Source organism: Notolepis coatsorum (genome assembly GCF_963971535.1).
Source record: "Notolepis coatsorum genome assembly, chromosome: 17".
Classification (NCBI taxonomy): domain Eukaryota; kingdom Metazoa; phylum Chordata; class Actinopteri; order Aulopiformes; family Paralepididae; genus Notolepis; species Notolepis coatsorum.
The window spans coordinates 108,703,805-108,731,732 of NC_140181.1; the positions used below are offsets into that span (position 1 = coordinate 108,703,805).

Consider the following 27,928-nt stretch of genomic DNA (forward strand, 5'->3'; position numbering starts at 1 on the left):
ATCCACACTTTAGACTCTGATCCACTCTGTAGACTTTACTCTGATCCACACTGTAGAGTTTAGACTCTGATCCACACTTTAGACTCTGATCCACTCTGTAGACTTTACTCTGATCCACACTGTAGAGTTTAGACTCTGATCCACACTTTAGACTCTGATCCACTCTGTAGACTTTAGACTCTGATCCACTCTGTAGACTTTAGACTCTGATCCACTCTGTAGACTTTACTCTGATCCACACTTTAGACTTTAGACTCTGATCCACACTTTAGACTCTGATCCACTCTGTAGACTTTAGACTCTGATCCACTCTGTAGACTTTAGACTCTGATCCACTCTGTAGACTTTAGACTCTGATCCACACTTTAGACTCTGATCCACACTTTAGACTCTGATCCACACTTTAGACTTTAGACTCTGATCCACTGTAGACTTTAGACTCTGATCCACACTTTAGACTCTGATCCACACTTTAGACTCTGATCCACACTTTAGACTTTAGACTCTGATCCACTCTGTAGACTTTACTCTGATCCACACTTTAGACTTTAGACTCTGATCCACTCTGTAGACTTTACTCTGATCCACACTTTAGACTTCAGACTCTGGTCCACTCTGTAGACTTTACTCTGATCCACACTTTAGACTCTGATCCACACTGTAGACTTTAGACTCTGATCCACACTGTAGACTTTAGACTCTGATCCACACTGTACTCTGATCCACACTTTAGACTCTGATCCACACTGTAGACTTTAGACTCTGATCCACTCTGTAGACTTTAGACTCTGATCCACTCTGTAGACTTTACTCTGATCCACACTTTAGACTCTGATCCACACTGTAGACTTTAGACTCTGATCCACTCTGTAGACTTTAGACTCTGATCCACACTTTAGACTTTAGACTCTGATCCACTCTGTAGACTTTAGACTCTGATCCACTCTGTAGACTTTACTCTGATCCACACTGTAGAGTTTACTCTGATCCACTCTGTAGACTTTAGACTCTGATCCACTCTGTAGACTTTACTCTGATCCACTCTGTAGACTTTAGACTCTGATCCACTCTGTAGACTTTACTCTGATCCACTCTGTAGACTTTAGACTCTGATCCACTCTGTAGACTTTAGACTCTGATCCACTCTGTAGACTTTAGACTCTGATCCACTCTGTAGACTTTACTCTGATCCACACTTTAGACTTTAGACTCTGATCCACTCTGTAGACTTGACTCTGATCCACACTTTAGACTCTGATCCACTCTGTAGACTTTAGACTCTGATCCACTCTGTAGACTTTACTCTGATCCACTCTGTAGACTTTAGACTCTGAGCCACTCTGTAGACTTTACTCTGATCCACTCTGTAGACTTTAGACTCTGATCCACTCTGTAGACTTTACTCTGATCCACACTTTAGACTTTAGACTCTGATCCACACTTTAGACTCTGATCCACTCTGTAGACTTTAGACTCTGATCCACTCTGTAGACTTTAGACTCTGATCCACACTTTAGACTCTGATCCACTCTGTAGACTTTAGACTCTGATCCACTCTGTAGACTTTACTCTGATCCACACTGTAGACTTTAGACTCTGATCCACACTGTAGACTTTAGACTCTGATCCACTCTGTAGACTTTACTCTGATCCACACTTTAGACTCTGATCCACTCTGTAGACTTTACTCTGATCCACACTGTAGACTTTAGACTCTGATCCACTCTGTAGACTTTACTCTGATCCACACTGTAGAGTTTACTCTGATCCACTCTGTAGACTTTAGACTCTGATCCACTCTGTAGACTTTAGACTCTGATCCACACTGTAGAGGTCAGACTCTGATCCACACTGTAGAGGTCAGAGGTCAGACTCACAATCCTCTGCATGGTACCCCCTCAGGTATGCCAGGATCCGCTCCACCTCCTTCTCCGTAGCCTCCTGGTGGGACTCCTCCATCTTCTGCAACTAAAAACACAAAACATTCTGAAGACTTTAGCACTCCGTGTACTACGGCTGCAGCACGATTCTTGCTAAAAATCTGAATCACGATTTCTCTCTAAGAATTGAGATCACGATTCTCATTTTTCGTCATCATTTAAAAAAGGAAATAATTTTTTTAAATAAAATCTTTCTTTCTTTATAAAGTAAAAAAAATCTATAAAAAAATCGTCATAATTTAGAAATGAGATCGCATAGGTCTATGAATCGAGATCGCGATATTTTTTTCGATTAATCATGCAGCCCTACTGTGTATTATAAATCCACAGTATAATAAGTTAGTTTATACAACAGGTTAGGGCTGACCCCTATTAGTCGAATAATCGATCGAAAGGAGCCGTAGTCGACTGCCAACCTTAGTCGAATGCAAAAAAATAAATTAAAAAAAATAGTATACTTTTTTTTTTTATTTTATCATTCTTTCCAAAAGCAAAGAGGCCTAGAAGCGTGGCTAACGCTAATGGCACGCATACCAGAGGCTAACTGCCTAAGAAAACAGGCACAGAGGCACTGAAAGAGGATTCCACCCATCTAATGAACACACTAGAGTAGACAAATATCAACATGTATCCATCAGTGGACCAATTGCATGCTTTCACAGAGGACAAGAAGCCTTCAGTCGACTCCTTCAGACATTAAGCACCCCCACAGCCCAAATGGAATGGTAACAAAAAAAAAATTATAAATAAATAAATATATATTATACTTTTTTTTATTTTTATTTAATTTTTTTATAGTCGACTAGTAGTCGACTATTGGCAAATTTTGGCGACTACAAATCGACTATACAAATCCTTAGTCTGGGACACCCCTGGCTACAACAGGTAGGTCCGATCACGCATTGTGATTGGTCGAGAGTGTTCTAAACCGTGAGTATATTCATGATACACTCACGGTTAAATCACCATGAATATACCACTGCGCTGGCTTTAGAATGTTGTAGAAAGTTTCAACTGCCATTCATCAAAAGGAAACTGTCGACCTGACGGTCCTACTGCGAGGACAACGTTACATTTGATTTAACGTACCTGTAGGAGCTATTTGAATCTCAAACAAGCTTCTTGTTAAATGAGACGGTCTGGTCTACGGAGGAGACTGGGGCTGAAGCATCCAGATTGGGGAATCCCCCGCGCCACGGCATGCATTATGCCCATATATGGACCAAGAGCGGTTCAAAATGTCTGTTACAGTCATCTGAATCAGACGGATAAAAGCGATGGTTTTGTCCAGATTATTTGATTATTGACACTTCCACTAAATATATTAATCTAGCTACTAACTGGGGAGACTGATCAATTACGGATAAAGGAATATAGCGGGACGATCGATTACGATAGTTAACTTTAGTAATAAATTCTTGATGAGTTGAAAATGGAGGACACTTATGTAAACAAACCTCACATTATTAAACTGGGCATGCGTCAACCAAAGTCCTGTCGCAGCCGCCGAATCTCCGAAAACGTTGGGAGCAAATTTCCAAACAAGCGTTATTTGGACGAACTGACTACATATTTGGAATCTAAATGGGTACATTCTGGGCGGCTAAGTGGCGCAGTGGGCAAGGCGCTCGCCACTAATGCAGGAGATGCTGGGTTCGAGCCCAGCTCTCGGCATTGCTACCAGCTTGGCTGGTTGTTCATACTAACGCAATTGGCAGTGTTAGGGGTGGGAAGCTGGTGGGTGGGGATCGGACGTTGTGGACAGCGACTCCTACAGGTCGGTTGGTGCGCCTGCGCAGTAGAATCAGGAAGCAGCGGGGGCGGCATGTCCCTCCCACGCAGACCCTCGCCGCTGAGAGATCGCGCTGCGCAGGTGAAAAGATGCGACCGCTGCCTCCTCGTGTACCAGAGGGGACACGTGATGCAAGGCTTCGTCCACATTGCAGCCGGCTTGTGGGAGGCGTGGCCTAACAGCGTTCGAGACAGGGGAGGGTACAATTGGACGATACGAAATTGGGATGGGAGAAAAATAGAAAATGGGAGAAAAAGTAGATTGAAAAAAATAAATGGGTACATTCTCGCTTGATTTGTATAATAATAATAAAAAGAATGGTCCTAGGTCATAAATTAAAACAGCGTTCCACCTTGGTAAATAGGTGGTCGGACCTACCTGTATAAATTAGAATAATACGTCATTCGTTTGCGTTGCCAAGCTGGTCGATAGCCTACTCCATTTGAAATTCCATAGGAACGATACATCTTTAGGAAAAATAATTCTACGCCAAGTTCACTGAAATCAATATAAAATACCCTACGAAACTTGAACAGGTTGTAGCCTGTTCCAACTACTTTCCTCTGGGAGATGTGACTGGGACTACTAGACAGTAGGTCAATTCCTACCTGGGTGGGCATGACCCGCTTGGCCTCCTTGGTCGGTGGCCTTCTTTCCTTTCGCTCCGCACGCTGCTTTGGAGGGGGGGGCTCGGCCAGGAAGGAGCCCATCCTGATCAACAACAAAACCAACCAGATACAGGATTACATTACATTTAGTCAGTTAGCTGACGTGTTTTACCAAAGCGATTTACAGATTACATTGAAGGAATTACAAAAGGAAATTGTTTTGCATGCAAAGCTTTTCCAACTTTGAGCCCAGCCGTCTCTAAGAAGAAGCAATCAAAGCATTCGCAGTGGACCACGGGGAAGTGGTTATTTAATGAACAGGGAGCGCAGGGGTTCAGCGCACACCGGTTCCTTCCGTCAAGCCAATCCTCTGGTGCAGCGTCTTGCTCAGATGGGTCTCACACCTCTGGGCTGCGGAGATGGACTTGTGTGGGGCGTTCACTCGCATGGCCACCAGGCTCCAACACATCACCCGCTGAATGTGTACTTTTACTTTAGTGCATTCAACAACTATACTGAAGTCATTTGAATTAAAGCCATGTGGTATTTATTTGACCATCTAACTATAGGTATATTCACATAGTATGTTCGAATCTTGATTAGTTTGACTTATAGTCTGTAAACTACGCTCTTCAGAACCCTCGTAGGTCACCCGGGCTCAGAATACAGGTCACTCCAGTGCTTACCAACAGTGCAAATGTAAACAAACATTTTTGCTGTCATGTCAGACCTTGTATCAAAGACAATACATTTCAAGTGAATACATCCCTAATGCAAACACAACCAGCAGGGAGCCGTGCTAGAATCACGGATCCCTATTTTAAAATCCCTTTTTCTTTCCAGGGCAGTGTTCCACTAAGTGCTTCTACCTTTCCTTAAAGGAGGAGTCTGTGTTCTCCCTCCTCCTCTCCTCTCCCTCCTCCTCTGAGCAGTTGTCAGTGTGGGTCTTTTCCAAAGAAGCGTCTGCAACTCCCATCAACACAAGCAGCTATCTTTTCCCTGCTGCAGGAGTTTATTCACCAGCAAGAGTTTTCACACCTCTGGTTGACTGGAGCAGGAGCAGGAACGAACGAACGAACGAACGCACGCACCTCTGTCTTTGCACTTACCTATTATCTATTTATTCATTTGTTTATTTGTCAGGGACAATGCGAAAGAAAACATTGTAGCAGGTTACAATAACAAGATATACAGATGCATTGCATGTAGGATTTCCAAATGAGTATTTTCCCCCAAACACCCACCTTTTGTTTACATTTACATTTACATTTAGTCATTTAGCTGACGCTTTTATCCAAAGCGACTTACAAGTTCTGTACGACAAGCCATCAGGAAGGGCACAACTCTATCAGCTGAGTAACAATGTTCATCAAAGTGTTGAGTGCTACAGTGTAGGTTAGTTTATTAGGACAAGTGCATGACAGTATGGTTAGTTAGGGTTAGGGTTTTTTTTTTTTTTTTTTATTCAGATAATGGTTGAAGAAGTGCGTCTTTAGTCGACGGCGAAAGATTGGACGTGTTTCGGCTGTCCTAACTGGGGTGGGTAGTTCATTCCACCATTGTGGGGCAAGGACTGAGAATAGGCGACTTCTCTTTGATGACCCTCCCGGAGCTTGGATAGGAGTAGGTCTGAGGCGGCCAGAAGATGCAGAGCGTAGGGGTCTTGAGGGTGTGTAGTTAGAGACCATTGACCGGAGGTAGGCGGGAGCAGTTCCCTTTGCCGCACGGTATGCTAGGTCGAGGGCCTTGAAGCGGATTCGTGCAGCAATGGGGAGCCAGTGCAGGTCCCTAAGAAGTGGGGTGACATGGGCCGACTTCGGTAGGTTTGAGATCAGGCGGGCCGCTGCGTTCTGAATGAGTTGAAGAGGCTTAGTGGCAGTGGCCGGGAGGCCAGCGAGCAGTGCGTTGCAGTAGTCGAGGCGGGAGATGACTGTTGATTGGACGAGGAGTTGGGTGGCTTCTTTTGTCAGGAAGGGGCGGATCCTTCTGACGTTGCTCAGGAGGAATCGGCAGGTTCTGGTTGTCGCTGCGATGTGAGCAGAGAAGTTCAACTGGTTGTCGAGGACAACACCAAGGTTCTTGGCGGTCGGGGACGCGGTCACAGCTGCATTCTCGACTGTGATGGAAAGGTCGGTCAGGGGGGAGGATTTGGCCGGCAGGTGGAGCAATTCTGTTTTGCTTAGGTTCAGTTTGAGGTGGTTGGTCGTCATCCAGGCGGAGATGTCGGACAGACAGGCCGAGATCCGCTCAGAGACGTGGATATCTGAGGGAGGGAAGGAGAGGAAGAGTTGAGTATCGTCGGCATAACAGTGGTAGGAGAAGCCATGAGACGTGATAATGTTACCCAGTGATTTAGTGTAGAGGGAGAAGAGAAGGGGTCCTAAAACCGAGCCCTGGGGGACACCCGTCCGCAGGGGGCGGGTGGCCGACAGGGTCCCTCTCCATGACACTTGGTAGGAGCGGTCATTGAGGTATGATGACAACCATGTCAGCGCAGAGCCAGCCACTCCCATTCCTGCGAGGGCCGCGAGGAGGATCTGGTGGTTGACTGTGTCGAAGGCTGCAAGGACCTGCATGAAGTTACCCCATGTATGAATCACTAATCATTCATTACTTAACACCAACACACCAGCCCTCGTCTATATTATTTACTCATCAGAGTCTTTGGAATACACAAACAGGCGATTAACATGGGAAGTAATTAATCCCACACTCAGTCATATTCATTATTCACCCAGTCATATTCATTATTCACCCAGTCATATTCATTATTCACCCATTCATATTCATTATTCACCCAGTCATATTCACCCAGAAGCCGGGGGGCGTTAGTGGTGGGAGTGTGGATTATCTTGGAGGAGACGACTCATTAGCAATTTCTCATTAGCCCATGATATATAGATTATCCTGACGACACCTTCAATCCACGTCATCAGCACAACAGAACCAGGACTGAAGCCTGAGGACAATCCAAGGTGTCTTCATAGGCGTCAGCTGACGCAAGGTGCCTTTAATAAACACTGCATCTCAGGAAAAGCCGCAGACCTATTTTTGTAGGATTTCTCACTTTCAGAAGTACTTGAGTGAAGAAATTAGCAACTCCTCCGCAAGCTTTAAGAGCAAGCGATATCTCAAACAAGGCTTGAGACTTAGCCGCTGCACGCAATACGCTACCACACTCCAAATAGCAAAGTCATTAGACCCACATTAGCATTCATGCTTTGCATTGGATATTATGCAACCCCTCTGGAATTCAAATGACACCAGTCTTTTTCCTGTGCCAGTGTTGCATAATGCATTGAGTATAGCAAGTCAAGTGGTCCTGAGGACTGAAGTCCTCGTTTACCTCAGTGTTTTACATAATATGGCTTAACCATTACCTTAGCTTTTGTCCTTAAATGTCCCCCGAGTTTGCTCTGAACAGGGTAAATCCACATTTTGCTATGATGCTCCCCTCTAGCTCATGGAATGAACTCCAACGGTCCTTAAAGCTTGAGATTATCCCCTCTGTTGCAGAGTATAAAACATTGATCCAACCTTTGGCAATCAAGTTGTACGTGTTTTTATTGATTTGTTATCCTTACTTTTGTCTCACCTTATTGTCTTATTGTTTTTTTGTAAACATTTAGATTTTATACACTGTGCGATTTTATATGCCTTTTTTTTTTTCTTTATTTCTGTATGTACACTCGACCTGACTGTAAATGAGGGAAACCTCAGTTGGCTTTCTAGTTTAAATAAAGGTTTGAAATTAAATGAAATGAAATTATAGTGCAAAAGAAGATGTATTTAGAAAAGCACAACATTGTATTTATCATGTTATGATTAATCATGTTATACTACATGACAGTCCAGCACTCCACTCTGATGCTCCACGTGGTACTTCAGACACACAGCTCCGTGTTCAAACCATGAGCGGGAGGCGCCTTCAAGTATCGTAATCCTGGAGTTCTTCCTCCTGCACATGTGTGCTTATCTGTGCTCAGAATAGGGCTGAGCACAAACATACGAACGTTCATTTGTTACGTTGGCATTCGATAAATGTAAATTCTAAATCAACATTGGAATGTTTTTTTTTTAATACAAAAAAAATATATATTTCTTTTCTTTTCTATTCATTCTGTTTAAACCAATGGGTTTTTTCTTCACAGTTGCAGATAAAGATTAGGCTACACTAATATTATAAGAAACTGATGAGTTATATTCATTAGAAAGTTGATTTAGTTGGGCTGGGGCTTCTCCCTGGGCTGGGTCTGGGTCTAGAAAGTTGAGTGCCGACAACGCGATTTGTGGTTTGATTTTTTTATTAGCGATCTGAATTCATATTTCATCAACCGAGTCTGCCGTTGGTACAGCAGACCCTCTAGGAGCTCAGATGGGAAAAAACCGCCCCCTATCGTCTATCCCTGTGTAACTGCAGGTCAGTCGATTATACTGGGAGATCCCTGTGGGATCTGTAGAGGTGGAGCCAACTGGCTCCATTATGCTGGCGAGCCATCTGATGATGAGGGATCTGATCGCGAGATGGAAAGCAGCCTGGAATATATATTTACAGCAGCCAATAATCAATCAATAAACGCGATCGATATTTGGAATGGCGATCAGGAATTGGAATAATCTTTTTGGAGAACATCTGATCTAAGGTAAGGAGTCTATGTTACCAGTCTTGGGGTAATCAGAGCTGTATTCACTGAGATATCAGCAGGTGCCGTGTGTGTATGTGTGTGTGTGTGTGTGATCTTGAGGAAACGAGAGAATAGATTTTTCAGCCCGCCTCTATAGCGTGCATAAGTACACATATACTATCGATAATCTAGCGTTTATTTGAAAACGATTCATAAATAGGCCGACAAATGACAACGTGTCTAGTGTATTCGAGAATATTTCAATTTTCCGAAAAATTTCGAGAGAACGATAGCTTTTCGAAATGCTATAAAAAGGATATGAACCGATTAAAAAACAATCCGTTTCGACAATGTTGACTGCAAACAAGTCATTGATAAGCGACGGGCAGATTAGACACATAGCCATAATTTAAAACATAGATAATGCGTTTTTAACGCTAACATTGATGTGGATGATGGCATTCAACAGGGTAAAAAGGTAAACAAGGTCGGCACTGATAGTGTTAATAATATTTTTTTTTTAAATCAGATTAATCACTGTATTAAAATTGAGGATTTAGTTTGAGGATATTTATATATATAAAAAAAAGTATTGATCTTTTTTTTTTAATTTTTTTCAATTTAAATAAAAAACGAAGGTTCGAACGTTTGTTCGAAAAACCCTGACGAAGTTCGAATCCCAAAAACAGGCTTTGGGGAGAGCCTTAGCTCAGAAGGGTGTGTGTGTGGAGCATGTGCTGCTTGGCTAACTGCGTGACAGAGGAAGCGATCGACTGAACTTCTGATGAACTTCTTTTATCATGTATCATTATGTCGTTTTGGATGATGGTACCAGCCAAGCAATATGCACCATTTTGGTCTCTAGTGCAGTCAACACTAATGCATTTTAATCTTCCATTAAACCACAATGAACCCCATTGTGTCTGCAGGCTTCACACAGATAAGCATTTAAAACGAATATTTAATATAGGGCTGGGAGAGGTATACGGAATATGAAGGTATACAAAAATATATATATATATTAGGGCTGGGCAATTAATCAAGTTTCAATTACAATTACGGTGTGTAAATGTACTTGTGTTGTAAATGGTGTGTAAATGTACTTGTGTTGTAAATGGTGTGTAAAATTTACTTGTGTTGTAAATGGTGTGTAAATGTACTTGTGTTGTAAATGGTGTGTAAAATTTACTTGTGTTGTAAATGGTGTGTAAATTTACTTGTGTTGTAAATGGTGTGTAAATGTACTTGTGTTGTAAATGGTGTGTAAATGTACTTGTGTTGTAAATGGTGTGTAAATGTACTTGTGTTGTAAATGGTGTGTAAATGTACTTGTGTTGTAAATGGTGTGTGTAGTGGAAGCAGGGGGCGGCTCTACTCATAGATATATATAACTGGATGGTGCGAGGCGGAGTCTCCAGCGTGGTTCACCGGCGGCCATCTTGTCACAGGCAGCACGCCCACTCATAACATGTCTATGGTGCATGTACCATTGAAATAACCATAGCTTGCTCAATCATCAACAGATTTACAAACGGTTTGGTTTATTACAAACGTTATTAACGTGGCTAATATGATTCAGGATGCTTGGACATGTTGAAATTATTTTCATATAAAAAGTAAATTATAAGTATGCAGTATGATAACTACATCTCTGACGTTTATAACAAACCAAACCGTTTGAAAATCGGTTGAAAATTTAGCAAGCTATGGTTATAGTACTACATGCACCATAGACATTCATGTTATGTGGGGGCATGCTGTCTGTGGCAAGATGGCCACCGTGTGGCAACATCGGTCTCGATTGGCCAGCAGCGCAGGCGAGTCCTCTAGCCTTTATATTATGTCTATGGCTCTACTCACATGTAGTGGAAGGTGGGGGCGGTTCTGAAACACATGGCAGCTCTCTCGCCTAATCGCTGCCAGCCCTCCAGGACCCGGTTGTCACCAAACTCCTCCTCGCTCTCCAGGTCGTTGAGCCCCATGAACGTCAGCTGTCAACCATCAAACACCAGAGAATTACATGCTATTGTTTTTATTTTATTTTTATTTGTACTTTATTTAACCAGGTTAGTCTCATTGAAGTTAGAAACCTCTTTTACAAGAGAGACCAAGACGTAATTACCGGTAAGACAATTACAAATCACAATTTCATAAAATTCACAGTGTAACATTTAAAGAAAAAAGAAAGAAAAAGGGGGACCACCACATCGGAGTTGTACATTGAAGGCAGGCAAGATTAATTTAGTGTGACCTGTTACATAACATAGCATTTAGGGGTAGCCAACGCGTGGCTCTTTGCCCCCCAATGTGTGTCTCCTCCCTCCATTAAAAAAAATTAAATAAAAAGAAAGTAGAATATTTCTTTGTCATTCATTCCATAAGACATAGAATAAACATTTACAGGTTCATTTAAATGGTAAACGTATTCCCAATGTCAGAAATATTGTGTCTGTTACTAGGCTTGAGTAAATTGTAATGAACCAAAGGAGAATATCAATTAAATTATATATATATATGTTTTTTTTTTTTTTTTTTTTATCTTTGACTGTGAATAACACCATGCTAAAATTGACCAGACCTGAAAAATCTAAGCAAATGAAGGAAGATGATTAAACAGAAGGTTTTGTAGATACAGTACTGAATTCTGCCATCTGGACACATGCAATTTGAAATATGATTATAGAATATCAGGCCTATAAATTACCTTATTATGACCAAGTCGCACATCTATGGATCAGGCCAAATCTCCCCTTTCCAATGGAAGAATTCAATCTGGATTTAGTATCACCAGGCGTGATTCACAAGTACAGTTACTTTTTTATAATGTAAATTTCTCCAAAATGTTTCATAAGATTGCAACGCCGTTTTTTGCTAGATGTTCACAGAAAGGTATAGAAACTAACTGTGTTTTGTATTATGGCAATAACGTTCAGGTTTGTGGGAGATAATCCCAAAAAATAAGAGAAATAAAAAAGCGTATCCAGAAGTCAGATGATTGACAGGGGCTGGGGTGAGCTGGGTAGGGTAGTTTTTAGAAATTCGAACGTCAATATGCGCCGGTTTCCGACTCAATGCCCTGAGATTTCTATAATCATATATTTCACTAATAACAGTTACAATCATTGGTAAACAAACGTAATGCTGAAAATATACACTTTGACTGCTGTTTTGACAGGGTTAGGGTCTTTACTCTTGGCTACATTTGAAAAGAAAACGCAACATTAATTCATACATTCTGTAGAGATGGATTTATGGCCCAATGTCATTTGCGGTTCAGTACCGGACCTCTCGGCCTTAACACTTTGTCGTTAGTGCCGCCAACGACATATAGCGTTTGTTTGTCGTATTTTTTTTAATTAGCGATTTGAATTCATATTTCATCAATCGAGCCTCACGCTAGTGTTGCAGACTCTCTCTGAGCTCAATTGGGAAAATACAGCCAACTGAAGAGACCCAAGTTGATCGCCGGCCCGGAAAACACGTGGAATATATATTTACAGTACCCAACGCTGAATCAATAAACACGATCGATATTTGGAATGGCGATCAGGAATTGGAATAATCTTTTTGGATAACATCTGATCTGAGGTAAGGAATCTATTTTACCAGTCTTAGGGTAATCAAAGCTTTTTTCACAGATATATCAACGTGTGCCCTATGTGTGTGTGTGTGTGTGTGTGTGTGTGTGCTCGCTGATCAGGAAATAAGATAATCGATTTTTCAGCCCGCTTCCCTAGCGTGCATAAGTACACATATACTATCGATAATCTAGCGTTTATTTGAAAACGATTCATAAATAGGCAGAAAAATGACAGTTTTTGTGTATGCCAGAATATTCCAGTAAAGGGCGATTATCACGGAATCTATATATTTTCCTGAAAAACGAGGGCTTTTCAAAATGCTATAAAATGGAAATGAACCGATTAAAAAACAATCCGTCTCGACAATGTTGACTGCAAACAAGTCATTGATAAACGACGGGCAGATTATTATGACACATTATGCATTCACAACGCTATCATTGAAGTGGGTGGCGGCATTCAACCATGTTTTGACCATCTTATGGCCGGTAATCAAAGTGTTAAGAGGTTAACCCTGTGAGGCCCAAATAAAAAAGACACTCGTTTTTTACGCACACACACACACACACAAACACACACTGCGATGGCGGAGAAAAAAACATCTGATTAACCCAAGACTGGTAAAATAGAGTCCTTACCTCACATCAGATGTTCTGCAAAAAGATTAATCCAATTCCTGATCGCCATTCCAAATATTGATCGTGTTTATTGATCCAACGTTATAGCACCAAAACACATAATCGACGCTGCTCCCAGCCTTGCCAGTGAATGTGATAACACGATACTGCTTGCCCGAGAAGGGAAACCCCGGGACCAGAATTTTTTTCTGATGCACAGTCCCACCCAATCCAATCCAACGATGTGCAATACCATCCGGGAGACGATAGGCAGCGGTATTTGCCCTTTTCGAGCTCAGACCTATTCCCAAATGAAAACGTCAGGCTGAATGGATGAAAAATTAATGGATATTGCTAATAAAAGAAATAACGATTAAAACCCGAGTTTTCTCGGGTTTTCTCGGGTCTTGGCACTCACTCAACGCATGGCGAGTTAACCCGACTAATCTCGTGGTTGGCACTGAATAGGTTAAAGAGTTAATAACACTAAAAGTCTTACTATAACCTAGGGCTGACCCTTATTAGTCGAATAGTCGACTAATCGGTCGAAAGGAGCCGTTGTCGACTGCCAACCTCTTAGTCGAAGAAAAAAAAATATAAATTTTTATTTGTATCATTCTTTCCAAAAGAAAAGAGGCCTAGACGCGTGACTAACGCTAATGGCACGCATACCAGAGGCTAACTGCCTAAGAAAACAGGCACATAGGCACTGAAAGAGGATTTCACCCATCTGATGAACACACTAGACTAGACAAATATCAAGATGTATCCATCAGTCAGTGGACCAATTGCATGCTTTTGCAGAGGACAAGAAGCCTTCCGTTGACTCCTTCAGACATTAACACATTGTGAGCCATAAACGGCGTAAGTCGTTATTGGCCGCCATGCGTTGAACGCCAACAACCGCGTAAACCGTTTTTGGGATCAATATTTAATTTTTTCGCCATGGCATTCATAATTCATCCAGCCTCCCTCCGGACTGCAGCGGCACCCTGTCTGAGATTGCAACGCCTCAATACCGGCGCCTGGTGGATGGTCGGGCGAGTTACACTCACGGCAAAACCGGAAGTGGCGATCGGTGCGTCGAGGAAATCCCTCCGGCAGTCATATCTTGTTACGTGGATCCAGACAAACACTTGAGTGCATTTGGATCGCTTTCGAAACGCAATAATCGATATGATTTCGGCATTTATTGCACCATACAAACCGGAAATGGATGTAGGAGATCGACGTCAGATTATTGGGATCTTTTTCCTCCAGTCTCATTGGCGAACGGTAAGAGGAATATAACGTTATTTTCAGCCCGATTGTTTATTCATTTCACTGCAAACCATCTGCTCAACATGTCAACCCATAATAAATAAAGCCGTTACTGACGATCCAGGAATTATAAACGCCCCCCCCCCCCCCTTTCCTTCACGCATGATGAAGCATAATGTATACCGATCATATACATTTGAATTTTTAATATAGCGTGTATAGGAAAGAAATGCCAATCGATAATCTATCATATGCGTCAGGGCCTATAACTAGCGTTTTTGGAATTACAGCAGAAAAGCTTAAAAACATACTTATATTCTAGAGTAGACGGTATTAACACAACAATGTATGAATGAAAAAATATAACGTTCCCACATCCGGAACGATAGATAATCGATGTTGAATGGGCCATAGTAATGCAGATATAGCTATAATATTTTAAAAGTTATAGCCCTGCAAAGAAGGTAAACATCTCCATAGGGTTACAGTGCTGGCAGACTGGGTATAATGATGGGCACAATGCGCGGCGCCCAATGTGTTAACACATTGACGGCCACGGGTATTAGACGGCCCCACTCTATAACTCCTTATCATAACAAGTATTCATTGTGCGTGAGGCTGTTTGTAGAGCTAAATCTATACTTTATATTATTGCTATCTGTCCATTCTCAATTGACACCATAAACCGCTTCAAAATGGCTCAAATAAATAATTTTTTCATCAATACGTTCCCATTGTATAGCGTCTTGAATATAAGCATTATATGGGATTGGTTTGGTATATTTCCTGGAACGCTAGTTTAACGCCAATAACGTTAAATCGAATGGCGTTTCGGCCCTACAGAAGCTAGAGCTAAAAATCAAAATGCATATTGTCGGTATTCATGGTCCACCATGAATGCATGAAAGGGGGGGCGGGGGACATCTTGATTATTGATTACCAATAACGGCGTTAGCCTCAGTAGCCACATTCGCTGATCGCCTGGTTGAGTATGAGAGCAAGGCCCGATTGGCCTGTAATTAACGTGAAAAAGCTCTTACCATGGGCCGGTTGGACTGCAAAAAGGATTTCCCAGTTATCGATCGCCATCTGGTAGAACGATATGTCCATTGGCTGATGATATATTCCTTTACTGCATAGCGAATTCCGCGTCCCAAAACGTATTCCATGCTACAGGCATAGATTTAGGCTAACAGGAAACTCCATTCAAAAAAAAAAAAAAAAAGACAACGTTCTGCCACAGGGAACACTGCATTATCGAGACAGCGCCCCTACGAGGATCTGGCCGGTAATGCACTTTTCCGAATTCCAAGAGTAGGGTAATTCTGCAGTGCCGCTCGGTGACATTGAGTAGGTTATTAAAATGGAATAAAAGCCCAAACAACCTAGCCACGGATATGTCCGTGGTTGGCCCTTTAAGCATGGCGCCGAAACACGGACATGTCCGTGGTTGGCCCTGAAACGGTTAAGCACCCCCCACAGCCCAAATGGGATAAAAAAAATATATATATAAAAAATATATATATTATACTTTTTTTTTTTCTTTTTTTTTTGACTAATAGTAGACTATCTGCAAATTTCGGCCAATCATAGTCGACTATCCAAATCCTTAGTTGGGGACAGCCCTACTATAACCTAACCTGGGTCATGATAATGAAACAATGTAAAAAAATATATATACATATTTTTTTTTTTAATGTTTGCTTGACAATCCCATTTTACTGCAATACAAATTACTGAAATGAGGTGAATGGACTGTCTTAAAGGAACACGCCAACTTTTTGGGAAATTAGCTTATTTGCCATCTACCCTGGAGTTAGACAAGCAGATACATACCCTTTTCTTCTCTGTGCATGCATTAGGCTTAGGGAACAGCCGCACTGTTAGCCTAGCTTAGCGTCATTCACTGGAAGTAGGTGTGCCAGTGTAGCCTAGTTCCCAACAGTCACGAAATACACTCCAAATACAATTCCAAAACTTTCCTGTAAACATGTTGTGACCTGTGTATTTACCACGTGGAGAAATAAAAAATAAAATAATTTGACATTTTCATTTTCTAAGCAGATATATACTACGAAACCACTGCTGCCCCGTTTTTCAAAAAGCAACAGGCACGTCGGCTTTTGACGTGATGAAATCACAAATAAGCTCATTTCCCAAAAAGTTGGCGTGTTCCTTGACAGATGATTAAAGATGATATTTTTTCTTTATAGAAGATGGTAACGTTTTCGGTTGGGGACATAATTAATAGTTAATAATAATAATCAAGTAGCGGTCAAATTGTGAGACACTGCAATTTGTTGAACATTGTTTCATGTACAATTGGCCAGTTTGTGATGCACACTAAATATAAGCTGATAAGCTTTCATGAGAAGCCTGTGAATAAATACATAATTCCTGCTTTTTGCCTTTTTATGGGTATTATTTCTTCTTCAGTTACACAGATATCGTGATTAGTGCTGTCAGGCGATACAAAAAATGTATCTAATTAATTACAGGATTTGTAATTAATTAATCGCATTTTAATCACGTAACCATTTTAGGCCTGATATTCTATATTCTATAATCATAGTTCAAATGGCATGTGTCCGGATGGCAGAATTCAGTACTGTATACAAAACCTTCTGTTTAATCATCTTCCATTTATTCATTTGCTTAGATTTTTCAGGTCTGGTCAATTTTAGCATGGTGTTATTCACAGTCAAAGATAAAAAAAAATTTATTGATATTCTCATTTGGTTCATTACAATTTACTCAAGCCTAGTAACAGACACAGTATTTCTGACACTGGGAATACATTCCCTGAGATCCATAGATGTCCCTAGAATCAGATACCAAGAACATGCAAATGGACCATATTAAAAAAAGTCTGTAAATGTGTATTCTACGTTCTTATGGAATGAATGAGATTTAAAAAATAATAATAATAATAAAAATATAAATCTAATTAACGCGATAAACTGACAGCCCTAATCGTGATGTATCGTAGATACAAAAAATCTTGCAATATATTGATGATTCCAGATATTGTGTATCGTTATCGAGGGCCAAATCTGTTAACAGTATGGAATCACTGCACTGTTGCATAATTTTACTATCTACTCTATTCTACTATTTTATTGCACTGTACTCTGCCTATTACTTTTTATTACAGGTTCAAAACTGTTAGGTATTAAACTGTGTGCGTATCAAACAAGAAAGACTGTCGGGCTTTAAAACTGTGTAGGACCTAGGGGTGGGACGATACATCGATCCAGATAGATATATCAATCTATTATCAATAATCCAATATGATCGATGCATCGTAAAAATATCGGTTCATATTGCGATACTTACAGTATTTTGAAAATCCCCTGGCGAGCATATCCGCCCATCAACAACAGTAGCTCTGCGTGTGTAGACGACACATTACAGCATAGCTCCAGAGTCCGCCTGCTGTTTTTTTCCACAACGGGTCAAATGCATCTAACATGCTTTGCATCCTCACCATTCCTTTATGCCCACGTCGCGTTAAAGACCGAAATTAACGGTACGTTAGCATAAGCTAACTAAGCTAAGCTAACCCTGATCAGAGCCATAGAGAACAAGTTTCAAGTTTCAAGTTTCTTTAATAGTTGTCATACAGAAGTACAGAATACTTTCATACAAAATGCTTCTTACTGTTACGCTCCAGAGACTGTGCTAGACAAGATAGTATCAAATAACATAGTATAGCATGTAATTTAGAAGAAGAAAATGAGGTCACAGTGTTCGGTATAGACATATGTACAATGTTCTGAGTTACCATATAATATACAATACTATGCAGTGTACTAATGTACAGTACTATATAGTGCAAAGCAGAAATGGGATGAGGTACAATTTAGGTACAATTTACAGTAAGGTGTACGAGTTGTAGTGCAATCCTTCATCAATAAATATAAAGTGTGGGGAGTGGGTGCTACAGTGTGTTTGTTTAAAGTGGGTGTGTGCTATAAAGTGTGTGGAGTGGGTGCTACAGTGTGTTTGTTTAAAGTGAGTGTGTGCGTGTGGATGTGTGTGCTATGTGCGTTTGGTGGTTGTTGTTGTGTAGTGTTCATTGTTCGTTTAGCAGCCTGATGGCCTGGGGATAGAAGCTTCTTCTGAGTCTTTCTGTGCTCGCCTTGAGACTCCGGTATCGCTTGCCTGACCGCAGCAGTTCAAAGAGGCAGTTGTTCGGGTGACTGGAGTCTTTAATGATTCTCTTAGCCTTGCCCTTGCAACGCTTGTTGTAAATGTTCTGGAGGGTGGGGAGCCCCCCTCCAATTGTGCGTTCGGCTGAACGTGTCACTCTTTGTAGTCTGCTTCGGTCTTGTGCAGTGCTATTCCCAAACCAGGAGGTGATGTTGCCAGTCAAGATGCTCTCTATTGTACATGAGTAGAAGTTCTTAAGGATCTTCTGACTGACTTGGAACTTCCTTAGGCGCCTGAGGAAGTAGAGGCGTTGTCGTGCCTTCTTCACAACACTGTCAATGTGTGTGGTCCATGTCAAGTCCTCGGATATGTAGGCTCCGAGGTACTTAAAGCTGTTGACTCTCTCAACCGGTGCCCCGTCGATGCTGAGGGGGCTGTAGTCCTTGACCCCCGACCTCCTGAAGTCCACAATCATCTCCTTTGTTTTGCTGACATTCAGGGAGAGGCTGTTTTCCTGGCACCATCCCGCCAGGACCTTGACCTCTTCCAGGTAGGCCCTCTCGTCGTTGGCAGAGATCAGGCCCACCACCACTGTGTCGTCAGCAAATTTGATGATTGTATTGCTACTCCGCTGAGCCACACAGTCGTGTGTGTACAGGGAGTAGAGGAGGGGACTCAGAACACAGCCCTGGGGGGCCCCTATGTTGAGGGTGATGGATGAGGAGGTGCAGTTGCCTGCTCTCACCACCTGGGGTCTGCCAGTCAGGAAGTCCAAGACCCACTGGCAGAGGTCATAGTTCAAGCCCAGGTCCCTGAGCTTGGCTATGAGTATGGAGGGGACTATGGTATTGAATGCCGAGCTGTAGTCGATGAATAGCATTCTCACATAGTTCCCCTGCCTCTTGTCCAGGTGTGATGCTGCTGTGTGCAGCACATGGGCTATGGCGTCCTCCGTGGACCTGTTGGGGCGGTATGCAAATTGCAGGGGGTCCATGTTGATGGGGAGGAGCAGATGTAGCCCTTTACTAGCTTCTCAAAGCACTTCATGGCTATGGAGGTGAGAGCTACAGGGCGGTAGTCGTTGAGGCAAGCAGGCTTGGATTTTTTGGGTACAGGGATAATAGTGGACTTCTTCAGGCAGGTGGGGATGACAGCCTGTTCTAAGGACATATGTCATTGAATACTGGGGCCAGTTGGTCGGCACAGACTTTTAGGACGCGGCCGGGGATGCCGTCCGGACCTGCTGCCTTCCTGATATTCACTTTTTTAAAGGTCCGCCTCACCTCATGCTCTGTTACCCTGAACACTGCGTCTCCATCAGCAGCCGACCCCCCCCCCCCATTGCCGTGGCTTGTGGGCTGGTGTTGTTATTACCAGCATCAAACCTCGCATAGAAGGTATTGAGGTCATTTGCTAAGGAGATGTCACTGTTCAGTTTGAGGGAGGCGCCTTTGTAGTCTTGTTGTAGAACAGCAGAGCCTCCATTAGTGGGGACTGTGGAAGCATAGATATCTATATAGAACACTAGATAGCTTAAGGCGGAGTCACCAGCGTCACTGAACCGCCGCCATCTTGCTCGAGTCAGCCTTGAATGAGGAAGAGTGAGCTGCACAGACAAAAATACTCATAACTCGCTGAAATATTGACGGATTTACAAACGGGTTGGTTTATTACAAGCATTATTAACGTGGCTATGATTCAAGCGGTTTGTAAAAAAAAAAATAAAAAAAATGCCTTTAAGTAAAAAAGTAGACATGAATGTTATCAGTAGCTGAGCTGCCTCGAGCAAGATGGCCGCCCTACGACGACGTCGCTCTTGGCCGGCAGCGCGGGTAAGCTATCTAGTGTTCTATATAGATATCTATGTGTGGAAGTGGCATTCTCCATTTCTGTGTGTGTGTGTGCGTTTGGAAAGACCAGATGAAGTCAGGAGTATATTATATTTATAGTACATTTACTGAGGATGGACAGATAATGTTGATATTTAAACATAAAAAATACAATACATAATGAATGTATTCATGATCATCATGCTACATAAAACAATTGTAGGAACGGTTTGGGAGAGGAAGGGGTTTTAGGTTGCGTGTTGTGAGTTCCAAAAGTTTAAAGCTCAATATATCAAAATGTGGCACTTTACAGTGAACAGGAGGTCCATTTGTATTAAGAACAATAGATTGCACCTGAATCTAATCGTATCGTGGCAGACTTTGTGATATCGGCAAATATCGTATCGTTGTCCAAAGAATCTATATCGTATCGTATCATGATGAAACTGGTGATTCCCACCCCTAGTAGGACCCAGGCCTAGAACTGCGCCCTGATAGGGAGGTTTGCCCTGAGTGGGAGGTTCGAAGGGTCAAAGTGGGTATCAAACAGGAGGGAAGACTGTCAGGTTTTGCTACCAAACAGAGAAGGTAAAGACGACTTTAAACTGTTAAAACAGTAATCCAGAACTATTTTATTGCACTGTAAAAAACAGTAATCCAGAACTATTTTATTGCACTGTAAAAAAAAATGATTTTATATGTCTGCACTTTATGTGCACTATTTTACTCTGTCTATTCTATCTTACTCTTTTTATTATTGTCTATTTAAAACTGAATCAAACCATAAACAAGGTGGCCTGTTGGGATGTTAGATCCTAATGTGAAAAACTGTGATTTTAATGTCTGCACTTTATGTGCTCATATTGTGCCCGTCTTTTTTTCTGTTGTGAAGCACTTTGAGCTGCAGTTTCTGTATGAAAGGTGCTATACAAATAAAGTTTATTATTATTATTATTATGAGTTACTTGTATGGTCTCACCGCTGCTACAGTACTTACCAGATGCTCTGCAAAGGCAGTGGTGTCGAAGGCAGAGCCCTCAGCGTGCATCTGGTTGGCCTTCTCCTTCCCCAGGTCTGAGGCCAACACCAGCAGGTGAGAGTCGAGAACTTGCTCCCGTGCCAGACGGACTGCAGAGGGAACACTGACAGTTTACATGCACATTCATACTCGAAAAACCACTACACATCTAGGTCCGAAGTTACAACCCGAATACATTTTTTTTTTCCCTCATTAACTTTTGGAAAGTGTTGCTCTGGCTGTAGGTGCCTAGTTTGATAAATAAGAATAATTTCAGTTCATGAGAAAGTATTTTGGACATTTAGTTCATGGTGTTTAACTCATTCAGCGCCAACCACGATGATAGTCGGGTTAACTCGCTATCGCTTGAGCGCCAATCACGAGTATAGTCGGGTTTTGGTCGTTATTTCTTTTATTAGCGATATCCATTCATTTTCATCCATCCAACCTGCTGTTATCGTTGGGAATGGGTCTGAGCTTGCAAAAGGGCAAATACCGCCGCCTATCGTCTCCCGGATGGTATTGCACATCATTGGATTGGATTGGCTGGGGATGTGCATAAAAAAAAAACTCCGGTCCAGGTTTTGCTTCTCGGGCATGTATCGTTACAACAAATGGACTGGGGACACTCAGAGCAGCGTGGATTATGTGTTTTGGAGATATAACGTTGGATCAATAAACGCGATCAATATTTGGAATGGCGATCAGGAATTGGATTAATCTTTTTGCAGAACATCAGATGTGAGGGAAGGAATCTATGTTACCAGTCTTGGGTTAATCAGATGTTTTTTTCACAGCGATCACAACGTGTGTGTGTGCCGTTGGCGCCGAGCAAGGCACGGATAAGCGATTTTTCAGCCCGCTTCTGTATTGTGCATAAGGACACATATACTATCGATAATCTAGCGTTTATTTGAAAACGATTCATAAATCAGCCGAAAAATTACAACGTGTTTTGTGTATTCCACTAAAGGGCTATTATCGCGTCTTTCTCTGGAATTACTAGAAATCTCCAAAACTATACTCGTATTCAAAACGGTATAAAACGGAAATGTACAGATGAAAAAACAATCCGTTTCGTACATGTTGACTGCAAGCAAGTCATTGATAAGCGACGGGTGTATTAGACCCATAGCCATAATTTAAGATATATTTTAAGCACTCGCAAATATCCCCGTCCTCCCATTGATTAAAGCGCTGGCGTACTAGGCCCAATTTCCCGGAAGGGGCTCGGTGGTCAATGAGTCAATTATATAAATAGATACAGTATTTACAGTACAATTCATGTTTATTGATAACAGTGATTTCTTTGTAAAGAGTTTGTTTTTTACATGATATTTGGCTAATATGATATAGGGACTTTTATTTTGACACGATAACTTTATTTACCATCCGATGTTGTATGAACTTTATTCATCTCGCTCTATAAGACTAAGACACTTTAAAGTGTATACTGTATGAACACCCAAATTGGAATTAAACAGTGAATCTTACGTCGTGGTCAGTGGCTTTCTTGTACGTGGATATGGAACGGGAGAATCAAAGTTTGAGAGCGTCCGAAGCTTATGGTATCAACGTGTTTGGGAAACTACACTGGCAACTCAAAAATGTCTATTTTGCCCCACTCTACCACCAATTGATATAACACAATAGTTTCTACCTATACCCAGTTCATGATTTTTGTTTTCTTGGGTACACAGCAAGTGATACATTTTACGTCACCACCAGCAGCAACACTGTTTTATTTGGAATGCATATAAGATGGGAAGCAAGTCGATGCATTGCGTATTACCAATTTAACATCTTCTTTTAATTGACAAGTAATTAGCTTGTTAGTATAAACCAATCAAATTAAAGCTATTCGGGGGCTGTTTTCCAGCGCTCACTAGCACCACTAATGGTTAAAAGTTGTATAATATAACATGACTTACTATAATAACTTTTTAAATATATTAATACAGTATTATATCAAATGACACATACCATCTTTAAAAAGAATGTTAGCCTCATCCAGAACCTTAGTGAGCTTATTGTTGGAGGGGCTCATCAAGTCCTCTCTGTCCTCTGAGAAAGACACACACAAATATATAAACACTAACACAAATACACATACAGTACAGATTTATCTAAGATTTAAAAAATTATTTTTAAACGATCACAATAGTATATCAAATGTATTAATATAATATTAAATATTATATAAAATGTATTTTATAAACATTTATAAAACAATTATTCAAAACAAAACCTGCAAACTACTGTATGTGACTCATAAGAGTTTTTAGCCCAGGCTTCACCACTGTGATCATAGATTACACACACACACACACACACACACACACACACACACACACACACACACACACACGCACGCACGCACGCACGCACGCACGCACACACACACACACACACACACACACACACACACACACACACACACACGCACACGCACACGCACACGCACACGCACACACGCACCAGCACACACACAATGTTATTTTCCTCAGCCATTAACACATTGTTTGCCATGCATTGTACCCATCCTTATGCCAGTGCTGTAACCCTATGGAGATGTTTACCTTCTTTGCAGGGCTATAACTTTTTAAATATTATAGCTATGTCGACATTACTATGGCCCATTCAACATCGGGTATCTATCGTTCCGGATGTGGCAACATTATTAGTTCTGTATCGTATGGCTCCGCTCGGCGTCACTACTGCACTGTACCTCACTCGTGCACGCGCACTGAATAAAAAATTCCACAATGCACCTTTACATCCCAACATCCGTCTGGCCACACCCCCATCAGCTTACCTACATAAGCAGGGGTGGGGCCACACACTCGCCTCCTTCTTCGCTTTCACCACAAGGAAGTGCCTTCGGTAGCAGGCCACGTGAGCGGATCGGCGCGGCCGAGAAATCCGCTCTTCGCTCTTTAAAGCTTGGTCCGCTCCGCTAATCGCTCATGTTGACCCCGCCCCCAAGTCGCTCTCCGCTCGCTCCCCGCTCACCTTGAATCGAGCGCTCCCCGCTCCCCGCGCCAGATCGCTCGGCAGATTTTTTATTTTCTTTTGGAGCATGGTGTAAATTAGCTCAAACTACAACAGTCTACACCCCCTGGGCCCCTTAACAATTGTTTGTATTGAGCCGCATTGTAATTGTACCCATTCTGCAATGTTAAATAACGTTGTTTATCCATTCACTAGCTCTATTAAGCGATGATAGGCTAGCCGAGCCACAATGCTATGATCGCTGCCATTAACGTTAGCATGTAAGCTAACGACAACAACAATGGCGTCGATACTTTTTCTAACAGGAGTGAGTGACAAAGCCTGAACAGGATATCACAGGTTCACCCTTCTCATTGGTTGAAAATGGCCTTCATGTTTGTACATCGCCATCTGTTGCTTTGGCATTGTACTGCATGTATATATTACATCAACAGTGTTAAACCACTGTGAGCGGCCTGGAGTGGATTGGAGCGGAGGAGAACTCTCGCTCACGTCAAAACCGCCCGCTCCGCGCCCCGCGCCGCTCACGCGCCGCACCTCTCACATGGCCTGTTCGGTAGATCCCCACTTGACGAGGTTGCTAGTTGAAGAAAGTTGGAAAACAAGAGATACGTTGACATCATATCGGATCATCATTCTGCAGTAATTCCTAAAATGCGAGTTATAGGCCCTGACGCCGAAATCATATTGATTATTGCGTTTCGAAAGCGATTCCATGCACTCGAGTGTGTATCTAGATCCACGTTACAAGATATTACTGCCGGAGGAATTTCCTCGATGCACCGAGCGCCACTTCCGGTTTGGCTTGGAGTGTAACTCGCCCGACATCCACCAGGCGGCGGTATTGAGGCGTTGCAATATCAGACAGGGTCCAGCTGCAGTCCCGGAGGGAGGCTGCATGAATTATGAATGCCATGGCGAAAAAATAAAATATTGGTCCCAAAAACGTGTTTATTCGTTGTTGGCGCACAACGCATGGCGGGCAATAACGAATTATCACGTTTTTGGCGCACAATGTGTTAACACATTCGGGGACATTCGATTTCCCCATCTAGCTATAGCACGGCCAGGTTTTCATTACATAGTTTCACTGTGCATCACGTTGTTTGTAGAGCTAAATCTATATTTTATATTATAGCTATGGATACAATACCATGGTCATTTGACAGTAACTATCTTCCGTTCAAGATGCAAAAAAGAATACATTTGTTCATGAATACGTTCACACGTTATTTCATGGTGAATATGAGTATAATTTCGGAATGATCCGGGCTAATTCCTGGGAGGCTGGCTAAAAGACCAGTATGGTGACCACCCCTCTCCTCAACTCACGTTGCACTGAGTTGATGAGGGTCCTGTACTTGCTCCGGATCTCCCTGCGGCGGATGGGATCGTCCTCCAGGTCAACGGGCATCACACTGGACCCTGCTGCCTCGTCCTGTACGCTTGTGGAGGAATCCCTGCCTTCAAAAGGTTGACAAGTAACGGCAACTTTTAACAGGGGTACCGTACGGTAATATCATTACAAAAAAAGGCAATGGTAATACTGCAGGGTTTCCCATTAATTACCTAGGCCCGCCACAGTCTAATTAGTCCCGCCACAGTTGTATAATGAACACAAAAAAAAATTATTACATTTTTTTTTAAATATAAAGTTTGCCAATAGGGATGTATTGGCAGTGGTAGTAGTCATAATAGTATATATATATATATTTTTTTTTTTCCGAAAAAATATACCAGTTCAACACAGGTAACCACTTTTGCTTAATTTCTTTGATGGCTCAAATGTATGCTCTAGTCCAGTGGTTCCCAAACCTCTCCTCGAGACACCCCAGCCGTTCCATGTATTTGTTTAAATTCCACCACCAGCACACCTTGATTCAACTAATAACGGGCTTGTTAAGTTGAATCAGGTGTGCTGGTGGTGGAATTTAACAAATACATTGAACGGCTGGGGTGCTTCGAGGAGAGGATTGGGAGGCACTAGTCTAGTCGATTTTGTGTTTTGAGCACAAAGTTCATCATAGATCTAGCCTCTTTATTTTGCTCTCAAAGTGTACCAGATTGATGCATTTAACTTTAAAATGTACACCTAAAAATAATTACGGGGGGCATGCCCCCGGACCCCCCTAGAGGGTCGGAGGTTCACCCCCCCATAGTCTCTGAAAATCCTGTGGGAAACACTGTACTGTATTTAACATTATAGACCTGCCACTACTAGCTTTGAATAATTATAACTTTACAATCTCAGGAACTGTGTCTCAGTGTGAACTGGTCATGAACTGACCTACATGCATAAAAGAACAATCATGCCAGTATTGCAAACAGCATGTCGGGCTAACAAATTATGTTGTTGAAAATCCAATTGGACATACTGTAGTTTGAATTAATTCATTTTGGATGGCTTTTAGCTTCATTGGCTAATCTTCCAAGAATCCATTTAAATATACAATAATTTCTATAAATCGGACATTCATATTCATTAGGTTATTTTTTTTTACTTACATTTTTTGTTCGCCGACATCAATGTTTTGTTTACCGCAAAACAAAACCTATGAAGTGTGCCGCACGTTCACGTCAACGTTCACGCGCAGAATACACGCTTACCTAGGATATTACTTGATTCAACAACAAAGCAGTCGGGGCAATGGCAAGCCGAAAACGGTTGCAAGTGTTGTTACACTTAACAAAGCTAGATGCAGACAACGCTCGCTGCAATATTATATATTACGATATAGAACGAGCGGTAAAAGCAAAGGAGGGGGTCTAATCCTCTATGTGAATAATCGATGGTGCAACCCGGGTCACATAACAGTTAAGGAAAAGATATGCTGCCAGGATGTCGAACTTCTAGCCGCTAGTATCAGGCCCTACTATGTTCCCCGGGAGTACTCTCACATAGTTGCCATTGTTGTTTACATCCCCCCTCGCGCTGTCCCGGCAGTGGCGTGTGACGTCATCCACGACACTGTCGCGAGATTTCAGACTCGGCATCCTGATGCATTCATCCTGATCTCAGGTGACTTTAACCATGTCAGCCTTGCCTCCCATCTAACTGGCTTTGTACAATATGTTAACTGCCCCACAAGAGAGAACAACACACTAGATCTACTGTATGCAAATGCCAGGGAAGCATATACTGCCACAGCACTCCCACCAATTGGCAGATCAGATCACAATTTGGTTCACCTTCAGCCCTGCTACAAACCCTGTGTGCAGAGGCAACCACCCGGACATTTAGAAAATGGACACCGGAGGCCAGTGAGTCCCTGAGAGCCTGCTATGAGTGTACAGATTGGGATGTATTGCAGGACACAGACGGGAATATGGGGACCTTGGACACTGACAGGAAGGCTGACTGTATCACCAGTTACCTGACCTTCTGCAGGGACATGATTGTACCAGCAAGGACTGTGCGCTGTTTTTCAAACAACAAGCCCTGGATCACCGCTGACCTTAAGAGGCTTGTTAATGAGAAAAAGGCGGCATTCAGG

The 27,928-nt window shown here is 42.2% G+C and overlaps 1 protein-coding gene across 1 annotated transcript in view; it reads right to left on the reverse strand.

Annotated features, from left to right (window-relative positions):
• Positions 1-27,428, reverse strand: part of LOC311243425 (non-structural maintenance of chromosomes element 4 homolog A-like) — a gene marked incomplete at both ends in the record, with an annotated part of 43,151 nt that extends 15,723 nt beyond the window's left edge. The window contains 7 exons of the mRNA XM_084332656.1: positions 1,878-1,968; positions 4,341-4,443; positions 10,826-10,956; positions 21,402-21,532; positions 23,406-23,486; positions 25,767-25,898; positions 27,341-27,428. Of these exons, the coding sequence (XP_084188782.1) occupies positions 1,878-1,968; positions 4,341-4,443; positions 10,826-10,956; positions 21,402-21,532; positions 23,406-23,486; positions 25,767-25,898; positions 27,341-27,428 (757 nt within the window). The remainder of the gene's footprint in view (positions 1-1,877; positions 1,969-4,340; positions 4,444-10,825; positions 10,957-21,401; positions 21,533-23,405; positions 23,487-25,766; positions 25,899-27,340) is intronic.
• Positions 27,429-27,928: the final 500 nt, after the last annotated feature.